A 13,703-nucleotide genomic window follows, 5' to 3' on the forward strand; every position below is an offset into this window, starting at 1 on the left:
TAGCATCTTTCTATTGCCATTAACAAAGACACACCAACACCTCTTAGAGCTCTAGTTAAAGCCAGGTTGCCCCCTTGTTGCTTTCAGGTGTCACCTTCTCCAGGGAGCCTTCTCCCATCCCTTTATGGGGTTCTGTTAATGGACCTTAGCCTTGGACTAAATTGAGACACAACATTCCCTAGGGTCCCAAGCTTTCTGTGCAACCCTTTCTTTAGCCCCAAACATAGAGAATTAAAATGATGTTTATGTGTCTGTTTCCACAGCCAGCCCAGGAGTTCCCTGGGGGCAGAACCATGGCTGACACCTGATTTGGTTTTTGTGGTCTCCAGGCCCAGCACATGGATGCTTGTTGGATGAATGAATTAATGAGCCTTGCCCCAGACCACAGTGAGGCAAGCTTCCAGGAAGTGGGGGGATATGGGGAAGGGAGGGTGGACAAGGGCAATCTTGGCAAAATGGAAGTTGAATGGTGCCCAGGGCCTCTGCTGTCATATCTTCCAAATGCTTCTGGTTCTATTAGAGCTAATGATTGTGTGCATGTTTTCTGAACTTGAAGTCATCTGTGACTCCCATTTCTCTTACATGCCACATCCAACCCACCAGCAAACTCTGCAGTTTCTCCCTTTAGAATTTACCCAACCTCTTCCCACCACTCTTATTGGCACCTGCCTGGCCTTAGCTACCATTGCATCATCTGGTGTTACCTTTTTTTTTTTTTTCAGGAAGATTAGCTCTGAGCTAACTGCTGCCAATCCTCCTCTTTTTGCTGAGGAAGACTGGCCCTGAGCTAACAACCATGCCCATCTTCCTCTATATGTGGGACACCTACCACAGCATGGTGTGCCAAGTGGTGCCATATCCGCACCCGGGACCCCAACTGGCGAACCCTGGGCTGCCAAAGCTGAACGTGCGCACTTAACTGATGCACAACGGGGCCGGCCCCAGGTGTTACCTCTTAAATCACCTATTTTGGCTCTTGCTCCCATGTGTTCTCAATACAGCTGCTAGAGGGATCCTTTTCAAACCTAAGTGAGATCATGTTACTGCTCTGCCCATAATTCCCGGGGCCCTCTCATCTGAGTTAAGACACATCCCTTCCTCAGCCTACAAAGCCCCACAGCGGTCCCCCCCCCCCCCTTCCATCTCATCTCACTCTTCTGCTCCAGTACGGCCTTGCTGTTTCTGAAAAATAACAAGTCTGCCCTGCCTCTGGGCCTTTACTTGGCTCCCTCCTTCACTTCTATCAGGTCCCTGATCAGTGTTACCTCCTCAAGGACACTTCTCTTGACCGCGTTATCTAAGGTACACCCAGGCTCTGCATGGTCTTTTTTTCCTCAGCATATAGTCATCCTTGACATAGTATAGCTTGGATTTTTAATTCTGCCTCTCTGACTGGAATGGAGGCCCACGGTCATAAGCACGGACATTATTTCAATCATCGGTTTATTTGGGGGCTATTTCTTTATTTGTAAAATGGGTATTTCTGGTTTAAAGTTCCCTCTGACCGGGATGTTCTGGGGATATGAATTTCTGCTGTCTTGTGGCCTGCCTGGATCACAAAGATTTCTTCCAAGGTATGGAGCTGAAAGACAGGAGGGCCTTGCCTATTTCCAGGACCCCTGAGACTTTGATTCAGCGCCTGTTTCCCTCTGCAGGCGTCTGTATCTTTAGCACCAAAGATTAGGCAGCATCATAGTCTGGCAATATTCTTTGATCTGTAGACACAGTTCAATGAGAAGTATTCGAAGCAATAAGAACGAGTCACATTTCATGAACTACTGGCCTTTATTAAAAAGACTACTATTATATGAAAACAAAGACCCAATTTAATCGAAGGCTAAGGCCCATTAACAGAACCTCTCAAGCAACAGCCCAGGCATCTAATCGTGGCACCACAGAGCGTCCTTGCCTCTGCCCTACCTCCTCCGACCTTCATCTTTCCCCATCTCAGACTCTGGGGATTCGGCTTCCTTCCAGGATAAGCCTCTCCAGCCTGGCCCGACTTCTCAGCCCCCAGGACCTCGCCCTTCCTGCCGGGATGGTGGCCACGGAGTCATCTCCCTCTCCCCGCCCCCCACCGCCGGGCCAAGGTGACAGCTACACGCCGCACCCTCAAGTCCAAATGTCTTCGTAGTCTTGTCAGCACCCTGGATACGCTTTAAATATCTTTAAAGTCTCCCGTTCCGTTAACAACAGGGTGTACAAAGCAGAGGCTACCTCCTCTGAGTTCAGTGTGGCGGCGTTCAAGGCTCCCAAGATCGAGACCGGGCTCCCCCACCCCCGACACCCCCCGGGACTAAGGACTGCCACTCATCCCTCAGGCCTCAGCTCGAAGGGTTCTTCTCCCAGAAGCCTACCCGGCACTCGTGCCCCTCAGTCTGGGCAGTGAGGACCCGAGGCCGCGGCTGAGCCCGCGCCGCCCTTTCCAGGGGCTCCGCCTAGGCAGGAGGGAAGCCGAAGAACAAGCGCAGCTATGGCGTCTACGAGGCTGGGCCTGCGCGGGGACGGGCGCCGCTCCTCGGAAGGGCAGACAGACTTCATGAGGATGCGAGTGTGCCGGGAGGCCGTCGGCGCGACCACCTGACTTGCTCTCGGGAACCTCCAGCCGCCCCGGGGCGCACCCCCCACAGGCCCCGCCCCTCCCTCCACCGGCACTTCCGGTTCCGGCGTGGGCCGGAAGTGGGCGGTCGTCGGCGACTGCGCGCGGAGGAGGTGGAGGAGGTGCCGGCGGCCGCTTCCCGCCCCCGAGCCGGAGCCGGTGCTGAGCGGAGCTGAGCCCAGGTCGGGCCGGAGGGGAGACGGCTGAGCGGGCGCCGAGCCCCCGCCATGGCCCGGAACACGCTGTCCTCGCGCTTCCGTCGGGTGGACATCGACGAGTTCGACGAGAACAAATTCGTGGACGAGCAGGAGGAGGCGGCGGCGGCGGCGGCCGAGCCAGGCCCGGACCCGAGCGAGGTGGACGGGCTCCTGCGGCAATATCCTTCCCCGGCGCGGCGGCCCAGGCTCCCCTGTGGCCCGGCCTTCCTACTTCCCTCCTGCCCGGCTCCGGCCTCTCGGGCTGGCCTCCCCACTCCTCTTACCCCGGCCCGCTGCGCTCGGTCTCCCAGCTCCCCTCCGATCGGGCTCCCCTCGGGCCAGCTTCCCTCAGTCTGGGTGTCCCCTCTTCCCTCTGACCCGGCCTCCCCTTCCCTGTCCCTGCCCGGCCCCCGGAGCCTCCCTCAGCAGCGCAGCCTCACGCGGCTCCTAGACTCTGGTGACCGGCCGGCTCGGCGGCCCCAGGAGCGTGCCGGACGCGTCTCGGGCCCGCAGGCCCCTCACTCCTCCAGGCCTCTCCTCGCTTCTCCCCCTTCCTTCCTCATCCCCTCAGGCTGTCGCTTCTTTGGGCGCCCCATCACTGCATCCCTCCCTTGCAGGAAATGGGGGCATTCTCAGGCTTGATGGGCGGGAGGGATGGGCCGAGGTGAGCCACCGCTGAGTAATTGAGCGGCCAGGGCGGCTCCCGGGCAGTCCTCCGGGGCCCGATTGCGGCACCGCAGGAAGATAGGTGGGTGGATGGCTGCGGGAAAGAAAGGACCCGAGGGGGAGCGCAACCTGCAGCCTTAGTCCAGCCCTGAGGTCTCAGATTGTGCTCCTTCTGCCCTACAATCAGTCTGACCCTCCAGCCGGATGCCACTCTTTCTCACCTGTTCTTAGTTTCCTATGGACGCCTGGGCTCAGGCTGTGATGGTCTTAGCCACGTTCAACAAGTGAGTTTTGGCTCCCTCCCCCCAGTACCTTTCTTGTGCAGGAAGCAGTGGAAAAAACTAGTAGTTTAGAACTAAGAAAAACCAGGCACAAAGTGAAATGTGAAAGTGGAGCCCCATGCCTGGAAATGACCTTTCTTCTGACCACAGAAAAGAAGCATTTAGAAAACGAGATTAAAAATAGAGGTGGTTGTCACAGCCTGCTTGGTCCCCTAGCAGTTTGAGCACAGGAAACTGACTTATTCTCACAGGAAGGATTTTTCTTGATTCAAATGGTGTTACAGGAAGGGCCTCCCCCTCCCCCGCATTTGCCAGGGCAGCGTTGGAGGCTCCTGCTGTATAGAAAGCGGGTTCTGGGTGTTGAATCAGTTGAGTCAGCTTGAGAAGTCAGGCCCATAGACTGCCTTGTGGAGGAGTCCTGCAGTGTTTCTCCAATTTGCCTTTAAAACAAAAACCTTCCGACTTTCTTTGAACAGGAATGTGTTTTCGAAAGTGGAGATTCAAATTTGTGTTTCCTGCCCCATCAGGATCGCCTCGCTTACCCCATTGGTGAAATAGGGTCATGAGCAGGGCCCCCAAGAGGGAAGGGTGATTCTACAGTCTGGTGTGTGCAGGACGTGGCTCCTGGGCAGGCAGTGCCAAAAGGGCTCCAGGGTCAGGCCTGGGGCCCGGAACCATCCATAGGTGGGGAGGACCGAGTCTGGTTGTCTGCTTTCTTGGTCCTGGTGCTGCAGGGACTTGTTGAAAGTCATCTCTTGGTACACCCCTGACTAGTGAGCGTCAGTTTCCTTGAGGCTGCTTAGCACGTCCAGGGGATGGTAGTTCCTGCACTAATGGCCGTGTGAGAAACCTTGATGCCATGGAGAATGTTCCTCTTGGGATTGGGGAAAGGGAGGTTAGCAGATGAGAACTGAGATCTTGGCAAATGTGGGGCCCCGGGAGGAAGAAGGAAGGAACTGATATTTACTGAGCCCCTACCATGTGCCAGGTAGTGGACTTATGTTAGATTGTTGAGTTTAAACTATAGAACAGGCTTCTAGGAGTCTTAGGACAGAGGCGAGGGCGGTGGGGATAGGGGTTGACTGATTGGAGTTGGGGAATGTAGGGAGGAGGTCTCTCCTAGTGCTGTATAGGGAAGTGGGTCGTGGTGGGAGATCACATAGAAGAAATACAAAGAACATGGGCTGTGCATCTACACAGACCCAAATCTATCATGCTATCGCTGTGTGACCTTGAGTAGGTCACGTGCCCTCTTTCAACCTTAGCATCCTCCTTTGTTAAAAGAAGGAGAACCATGCTGGCCTTATAGGTTCCATGGGAGCATCACTGGACAACATCCCAGAAGGCTTCAGCACAGTGCTGGGCACACAGCAGGTGTCCTGGACGTGCAGTTTGGGTCTGTGGGTGGAGCGGCAGCAAGGATTGTAGAAAGAGCTTGGTTTTGGAGCCAGGCATACTTGGCTTTGAAGGCCACCTGGACAGCTTAGCTTTGTGACCTTGGGCAGGTCATTTCCCTTCTCTGAGTCTCAAGTTCATGGCCTTTAAAATGAGAATAACGATTCTTGTCGCAAAGAGCTGTTAGCAGTAATGATAACGTGAAAGCACCTGGCACAGGACCTGAGCCCTTGTGGGGATTTTAAAGTATTCATTTTCTTCCTTGGTGAAGCACTTTCTGGTCCTCTGGAACAGGGATCTGTCCAGAGCAGTGGTTTTGAGCGATTTTGCACTCTTTCCTCCCCCTGAGGAAATTTGGCAATGTCTGGGGACATTTTGATTGTCACAACTTGGGGGTGCTACTGGGACCTAGTGGGTAGAAGCCAGGGATGCTGCTGAGTCTTGTACACTGCACAGGACAGACCCCCCATCATTCGTCTGGTCTGAGTGTCAGTAGGGCCTGGTTGAGAGTCCCTGATCTAGAGGGCGCCAGGGGCTGGGCAGGGTCCCCCAGCCTCCGCAGCCTGTTCCCCGGAAGAGCCGAAAGCCAGCTGCGGACGGAGGCCAGCTTGGTCAGTGGTGTGCCCTCCCTGCTCCGCAGATCGCCCCGGCCGATGGAGGCCCCGGGCCATCGACACCTACAGTGAGCGCTCGGTACCCTGGCGCCAGAGACAGCTCGCTGAAGCAGTCACTCTTTTGCCCCCCAGACTAGTTGTCCCCCCTTCCCCATCCATCTTCGGAAGGATTCTCTTTACCAGCCATGCTGCCTAGTGAAGTGCACCAGACTGCATGTCCTTTTGAGCCTCTGGGACTCTCTGGGACGCCAGGTTAGAAAGGCCTTCTGAGGTAGACGTTATCTGGGGCTGATGTCAGGCTGGCCCTCGCCCCGTGGGGGAAAGAAATTCCAGAGCGGGCAGTTACAAGGAGTGGGCTCCCGCTCAAATGTGGATGGTGGATCAGGGCCGGCAGGTCCGGGCAGCTCAGCAGAAGTGGCTCCCCGGTGGTGTGGCCCAGCTCAGGGAAGATGGAGCCCACGCCGGGGAACAGAGCCCGGGTCTGCTCCGCGGGCCCTGACCGTTCGCACGTGGGTATCGCTGCATGAACAGGCGTTGAGACCCGATTGGGCAGAAGCCATTCCTTGTTCTATTTTTGAAGCTTTTTGGCTGAAGCCAATGTTTCAGATGAGGAAATGAAAGTCAGCTGATGTAACTCAGTTTAAAATAGGTGTCACCTTTGGGGACCTAACCCAGATTGTAATTTTCTTTTGAGTGCTGGGTATTCAGAACTCAGCAAAGAATGTGTCAGAATTGCAACTGAGGTTTGGTGGGGGGTGGGGTGGATTGGCTCATTTTGTCGGTAACAGGTTCTTTAGATTAGTGAACCTCCCACTGGGAGCAGTGGGGACCTCAGTGACTGGGTAGATCTGGGAAGATAGGAGTTTTAGCGCCTCTTAACTTCCTTAATGGTTTAACGGATACTTTGGATTCAGAGTTGGGAGGCCTCTGTTTATGCCTTCATTTTTCCCTTTTGAGAATGAGACCCTCACATGGTGACTGTGGACCATCCAGCGGGGTAGATACTGTGCCCGGGACCGAGCAGGTGCCGGCGAGCTCCGTCAGGTTGTGCTGCGGGTTACCCTGCGAGGGCAGTTGCCCTGCTTCTGCCTTCCGGGGAGGGAGGCAGAGGGTGTCCAAACTCGCTTTGAGGGGGAAGGTTTAGGGGGCAGCGGAGGGAGGGGCTTGCAGGGTTGGCAGAGGGGCCCTCCCCTGTCCGCGGGGCTCGGAGAAGCTGCGGGCTCCTCTGGACAGGCTCTGCCGCTGGACGCCGCAGGGGACCGCAGTGGTGTGGAGATGCCGTTTGACTCCGCTTTCTTGGGCTGTGTTGGAAATGAGTTCACTAAGCACAGTGGGGCTGTGCTCAAGCCTAGCCCTCCTTAACTGGTGGTGATGCACAGGGGACATGCTTCGGGCATTTCATGCCGCCCTGCGGAACTCTCCCGTCAACACCAAGAATCAAGCTGTGAAGGTAAAGGGTCGGGGGTCGCGCTGCAGCTGGCTGGGTGGTGTTGGGACAGGGCTGTGGTTAGCTGGACAGCGTCTCTTTCATCTCAGCATCAGTGAGCGTCCACCGAGGGAGTGGGTGAGCGCTGGGCCAGCTGCCACGGAGGCCTCCCCGCGCTCCTGACGTCAGCGCTGTTGGCGGCTGTGGTCTAGGCTCCCCAAGGGAACCTTCTTCCTCCCTAGGGCCTCCTGGGTGAGAAGTCAGCCCAGCCCCTGCTGATTAGCAAAACTATAAATTGGCCTGCCACGTGGGACTTCCGTGGTTATGCTTCTATAGACTACTGAAGAAGCTTATTTGCATGAGGATTTTCAGTGCTTTTAAAATTTCCTGCCTTTTAAAAACTAGGTGAGAAGATACAGTTGTGCATTGCTCACGCTGTCTGAAATTTGGTCCAGGGCAAGGGGTCTCTCTGAAACTGGGATTCGCCATCTTGTCACAGCATCCTGATGTCATCAGTGGCTGCACCCCTCAAATGTGGAGGGGAATGGCCCCTCTGTTACTGGGCATGAATGCAGAGGGACACTGCAGCCAAGTAAACTTGTTTCTTTAAAAGAGAGATCTCCATGATAGTGATGCTTCTCCCCAGTAAACCACTTATTCCCCCCAAAATAAGTGGAATAACTTATTGGTATCAATAAGGGATACTTTGAAATTTAAATCGATAAAAGAATTTCAGCCCATGTATATACATATTTTGTGTGTATGTGTGAGGAAGATTGGCCCTGAGCTAACATCTATTGCCAATCTTCTTCTTTTCTTTTGCTTGAGGAAGATTGGCCCTGAGCTAACATCTGTGCCAGTCTTCCTCTATTTTATATGCGGGTCACCACCACAGCATGGCTGACGAGTGGTGTAGGTCTGCGCCTGGGATCTGAACCTGTGAACGTGGCCTGCCAAAACGGAGTGTGCTGAACTTAACCACTACGCCTTGGGGCCAGCCGTGGCCCACTTATGTTTTGAACCATCCCAGATGAATTAGAACTTGGGCAGTGTTTCTAATGAGCTCTGACCGCTTGGTTTGGAGTTTCTGTGTCTGTGGTGGGGGACGTGGATGTGCCTGGACTGTGGCTCTGGACCTCACTCCCTTTCTCTTTCCTCTGTAGGAACGAGCCCAGGGCGTGGTGCTGAAAGTGCTTACAAATTTTAAGAGCAGCGAAATTGAGCAGGCCGTGCAGTCACTGGACAGAAACGGCGTTGACTTGCTAATGAAGTACATTTATAAAGGGTTTGAGAAGCCCACAGAGAATAGCAGCGCACTGTTACTCCAGTGGCATGAAAAGGTATGTGAACACGTGGCCCACGCAGGCAGCCCACTGACTCACCCAAAGCCCAGGCTTCAGGTCAGCGTGCCAGATTTTCCAGAACAGACATAGGACAGTCTGGGAGGCATATGAGAATAAGGGGCCATGCTCAAAGCAGCCTGGGACACCTGACCACGTACCTCTCCCAAGAAAGTGCCTGCAGGGCCCTCCGTCTCTGCTCCTCGCCATTGCTTCAGCTGCTGACTTAGCCCGGGCAGGTCATGGGGGCAGGTGACTTGGCGTGGGGCGTCCCCGGTGCAGGGAGGCAGGCTTGCCGGCACTGGGGGCTTCAGACTACTTGCTGTGCATTGGTGGAGGTGGTAGTCCAGCGGGGTCCGAGGAATGCAGCTGAGCCCTCCAGCTTGCTCTAAGGGCTCCCTGCTCCGGCCTCAGCCTCACCAGGCCAGAGAGGGCAGTGGCAGAAACCTTGACAGTCACTTTGCTTGGGTTGGTATAAGAGCAAGGCTTGTGTCCTGCTGTGTGCCAATGTCCCCCCACCCTGTAGAGGCGCAGGAAGCACGCCCATCGTTAAAGGAGACCAGGTTACTGCCAACACAACGTCCTTGCCGAAAGGCCCCGTTGAGTTTTAAGGGAGTGGTCCTCTTCCTGAGGGCTCACTTGGGCGGCCTCGTTGCTGCCTGGGGTTGGGGCCTGTGGTCCCCTGCTGGGTGTGCTCTGCCTGCTTGGCCCGAAGGAGGGCTCCTGGGCTTAGTAGGTGGGGGTGGCTGTGGTGCACGGGGGAACTGAGCGAGGCCTCTGCATGGCGTGGAGGCCAGGCCCTCGGGTCCTTTTAGGGCGACTTGGTGCTCAGCCCTACTGGCATTTCTCATGAGGGCTCCAGGAGGCAGCTGTGACGGGCTGGTGTCTGTTTCGCTGCCCAGGCTGGCAGGCTGGAAACGAGCTTGTCAGAAGGGAAACCTGGGGGCTCTGCTGTGTGCGTGCTTGGTGTTGTTTTCAAGCTGAGTTGTGCTGCCTCGAGAGCTAAGAGCTCTTTGGCCCCTCAGCTCCAGGACAGGGCTCTGTCCCTAGGTGGGCTCTGTTGCCACCTCTTAACTGTGCTCTTGCAGGAGTCCTTTTTCGGAGGGTCTGTGACATATGGGTGCTAGGTCTGGGAGTGCGTGGTCTTATCTCCCCTGGCAAGCCAGGCTTCCCCTTGACCAACCAGGATCAATTGACCCGTTTCCTTTTCCTGCCCCCACAGGCATTAGCAGTAGGAGGACTAGGCTCCATTATAAGAGTTCTTACAGCAAGAAAGACTGTTTAAAAAAGACTCATGTTACCTTGACAAGAATTTTGGATGCACAGGCCGGTGAAGAAGGGATTGACAATGGACCATCTTCCTGGGAACTCCCAACTAAACTATTTCAGGACACGCATCCGCTGACGTCTATTTTATTTTCAAGGTGGAGGGAGAAATCGTCTGTTTCCTTAATCCTTTGCAGGATCTGATAGTCTATGCCTTTGTCCACGAGTAATGCAGAACTGACATTGTGACTGTCCACCGGAGCGGCTGGCCAGCGGCGGTCAGGCGTCCGTGTGTGCTGCCTGTTGCCAGTGGGGGGATGCTTTGGGCAAGTGCAGAGCCGAGGGCTGTGGTAGAGGGAGAGCTTGTTTTTGAAGTGGAACCCCCCCGAGGGCTTGTACAGACATCCTGGCCTCCCAGAGAAGGCGGGCTCTCTGGGGTTCATTGTAAAGTGCCTGCTGCATCAATAAAGCTCTTGGCTTATTAGTATACACTTTGCGGTGTGTTTCATGTATGTAAAAAAATGGGTGATGAACGGGGTGGTAATGAATGAGAGGTCGACTGCTCTGGAAACTCGACGTGGCGGGGGTGGGTAGACGTGTTCCCTGTTGAGCCGTCCCCAGGGAGCGAGCGTGGCAATCCAGCTGTCTTGCCACAGCAGTACCTCAGGCCTGGGCTCCAGTGCGCCTGGCGGCTATGGAGAGATGTTTTGCTGGATAACTATTTATTGTTTTTATTCCTTTGATTTGTATGTAATTTTGGAGCTTATTTAATAAAGTGCCAAACATTCAATAATTGACCTAGGCTTTAAAAGTCTTCAGTTTGTGTGACTGCACTTGGAGTCTCTGAGAGGGCCTCAGCTGGGACGGTCACCATCCTCTGATGCTGGGTTTGGCTGTGTGGCAGGAACACTCTGACTGTGACTGTGAAGTTTTCTTTAAAGCCAGAAGCAGGTAGCAATCAGCCTAAAGACATAAAGGAACGTGTTGTTCCCTGTAACCACTAAGAGGGGCCTCTGAAGAGCAAAGATGCTCTTCTTTCCATTTGAGCACGTGTCACCGCAATCTGCATTCTGTTAAAGGTAGGGACCACTTCAGAGTCCTGAAGTTCTTCCCAGTCACGTGGGCCTCGGAGACACTGACCAAAGTGACACAATCCTCCCGACTCCTCTGCAGAACCCCCTCCATTCCCAGGAGGTGAGACTAGGCTTCTGGCTTCATTCAATTACATGTTTATTCACCCAAACCCAATCAAGGGAGGTTCTTCCTGAGAGACAAATGTTCGAGGGCCCTTGAAGTTGACCTTCAAATATTAAATAGGAGACACAATGTACTAAATTTAACAAGTCAAAAAAATACTGACACATTGGACTAGATCAAGTAAAACCCACTGTAGCTGCATCTGGATTGAAGAGCTTTAATCAAAAAGTGTATTGCACCACAAAGGAATTTTCTACAGCAGTTTTAGATAATATAATCCCTATTTACAACATGGAGGGAGTGAGCAAGATCCAGAGCTCATAGAAAGGGCTATATATACTGTGTCACAGCACGTTTTATACAGGTAAAAGTGCATTCAATCGCTTAGAATATTTACTCCACTCTTCCTCTTAAAGCTGAAGGTAACTCAACATGCAGGAGGAAAGCCTGGTCAGGAGGAATCCTCCCCAGCAAGTGCAGGCTTAGTGATGGGCCCCACAAGTTCACCGACAGTGCCGGGGGGGCGTGGCGGGGACGGTGAGGCTGGCTCAAGGGCTGGAGAGGCCTCAGGAGCTGGACGGGGCTCCCACAGCTGTGCTGTAGCTGCCGCTGGGAGCCCCGAACAATCCGATCTTAGGGATTCGCCCCTGGGACGGCTGGAAAAGCTACCTCTTATCAAACTCACAGCACAGGAGGGCCTCCTGTTTGGTGTCCCTACCAGGTCAATGGAAAATAGCGTTCTAAACAAAGGACAGACATCTGCAGGGAGGAGCCAGGTAACTGAAGAATGGGTCACCTGGATGGCACAGAGCCCAAGGTGGGATGAAGATGCTACCCCCCTTGCTTGGTACTTCTGGGTCTGTGGAAATGTAGTAGGTCAACTCTGCACATTCTTGTTTTTCTGTGAGAGGTATTTTAACCTTAAGTATAACTGAGAAACAACTTTACATCACTGGATAACTGATCGTAAATCTAGGAGCTCCAGTTATTAATTCAGTTTTTTATTTAACCAGTGAAACTTTCATCAAACTATAAATCAATAAGTGGTTTCCCTTTAGATTCAATATTACGGCTTATCCAGAGCAAGCATGTTCCCTTTTCCTTAGCAACAATGAATACAGGTTTTGTCAGTCGCTCCCAGAACCATCTGCATGCTATCGGGTACTGCAGCCAGCCGGGGGCTGTCTGGGTGTCATATATGAATGTAGTGTCATCCTAAATAATCGCAGGGAGGGTGAGGGAGAGAGCCGGTGGCTCCACATACAGGCAGACCACCTCCGAGGTTTTGGTCGAGGCTGGAGGAGGGACAGCAGAAAACATGTGATTAGCATGTGCTCAGTGTTACGACGCAGAATTAAAGAGCAAAGCAAATTAAATACCACCGCTGCTTCAGCGGATACTGCAGAATGGTAGCAAAATGCCAAAGGGACAGGAATCCCAATCTTAGAAATAATTTCCTCCTGATCCTCTGATCTTCCTTTAAGAACACCAGCTAAATGGATTTTATAATACAGAAGACGTTTATAATAATAGCGAAGAACTTTAGCTATAAAAAATAGTTTAAAATGGTTTACCAGCAACCTAGCCAAGATAATACATTCATTAAAAAGGCAATTGAGTGTATTTGGTACTAAGGATCTTTTTACATATTTGCTAGTTTTCTTCAGTAAAAGGAGATACTGTCAAAAAGTTGCATATTCGTTAATCCACACTGGTCCCAGAGTACCTTGAAGATGGACACATCTAAAGTTCTAGGTGGTTTGAGAAACAAGGTGAAATAATGTTTCCTTGAGAGGAAGGGTTGAAAAGCCTCTTCTAACTCATCTGAACCCAAACATGCTAACAGGAAGGGGAAGTTTTAAAGCCACCCCCATCGTTGGTTCTTCGTGGCAGAGGCAGGTGGGCCTGGCCTGCTGGGCACCATTGCAAAGGGCTGTCCTTCCATCCAGCGTCATCCCATCCCATGATGGATCAACTGCCGCCTCTGACAGAGGCCGATGGCTTCAGCTTGAAGTGTAACATTAGAAGTTAGAGGACTCAGGTGCAGATGACGCCAGCCAGGGCTGGGGTGTGAGCAGCGCTGTGGAAACGTGGGTAGTGCTGGGACCCTCCCATTTGGTGACCAGATAACAGGATGAGCTGCCTCCTGAGGTTCAGATCAGGCTGCAGGGAAGTGGGCCTTAGGTCTTGTAAACAGTGTTTAGATGCTTGTACAAAATACTGCAGTTACAGTGATTAAAAACCCACCCAGACTGGTGTGTCAGTGTTCTTTTCACAGAAAGAGTGTCAGCCCATGGAGCTCCATCCTTGGGTAGTTCCACCTAGGACCACGGTATCCGAGGGTTGGAGATGGATGGCCGGATGCTGCCCTTGGGAGCTGGCTTGGACCCAAACCACGACATCTGTGTTTGAAAGAGAAAAGGCTCATGAGAGAGAATCCGGACTAGGTGCAAAGGAAGCTGAAGGAGCCCCCAGCCCTGGGCCAGCCCCTGCTGCCCTCCAGGCACCCTGACTCGGGCTGGGAGCAGAGCGGTGAAGGCGATGGTTGTGGTCAGCCGTCTGAGGTCTGAGTATGGGAGGGAAGCAGGAGAAAAAACTGACTGGACAAAGACAAGGCAGTGGAATTTTAGGTAATTTTTCCTTAAATTTTTTTTCCATATTATCAATGCAAGCACTTTCTGAATATTTATCTTTTATTTTTTTAAGTCTGGGTGCTGGGCCA

The 13,703-nt window shown here is 53.2% G+C and overlaps 2 protein-coding genes across 11 annotated transcripts in view; one reads left to right on the forward strand and one right to left on the reverse strand.

Moving 5' to 3' along the window:
* The first annotated feature begins 1,769 nt into the window (after positions 1-1,769).
* On the forward strand, positions 1,770-10,273 carry ARPC5L (actin related protein 2/3 complex subunit 5 like). Its single transcript, XM_001502042.6, has 4 exons — positions 1,770-2,975; positions 7,130-7,202; positions 8,342-8,518; positions 9,741-10,273. Exons 1-4 carry the CDS (start codon positions 2,827-2,829, stop codon positions 9,801-9,803), a joined length of 462 nt encoding a protein of 153 aa, XP_001502092.1. The 5' UTR covers positions 1,770-2,826; the 3' UTR covers positions 9,804-10,273.
* A 911-nt stretch (positions 10,274-11,184) lies between these two features.
* The window catches only part of GOLGA1 (golgin A1), a 47,651-nt gene continuing 45,132 nt past the window's right edge, over positions 11,185-13,703 (reverse strand). For all 10 annotated transcript variants that reach the window (XR_011432648.1, XM_070251772.1, XM_070251774.1 and 7 more), the window contains one exon: positions 11,185-13,383. Coding sequence is in view for 9 of the 10 variants with exons in the window: in XM_070251772.1 (XP_070107873.1) it covers positions 13,303-13,383 (81 nt within the window). In the remaining variant the exon portion in view is untranslated. The remainder of the gene's footprint in view (positions 13,384-13,703) is intronic.

This window comes from Equus caballus, chromosome 25, assembly GCF_041296265.1.
Source record: "Equus caballus isolate H_3958 breed thoroughbred chromosome 25, TB-T2T, whole genome shotgun sequence".
NCBI classification, from domain to species: domain Eukaryota; kingdom Metazoa; phylum Chordata; class Mammalia; order Perissodactyla; family Equidae; genus Equus; species Equus caballus.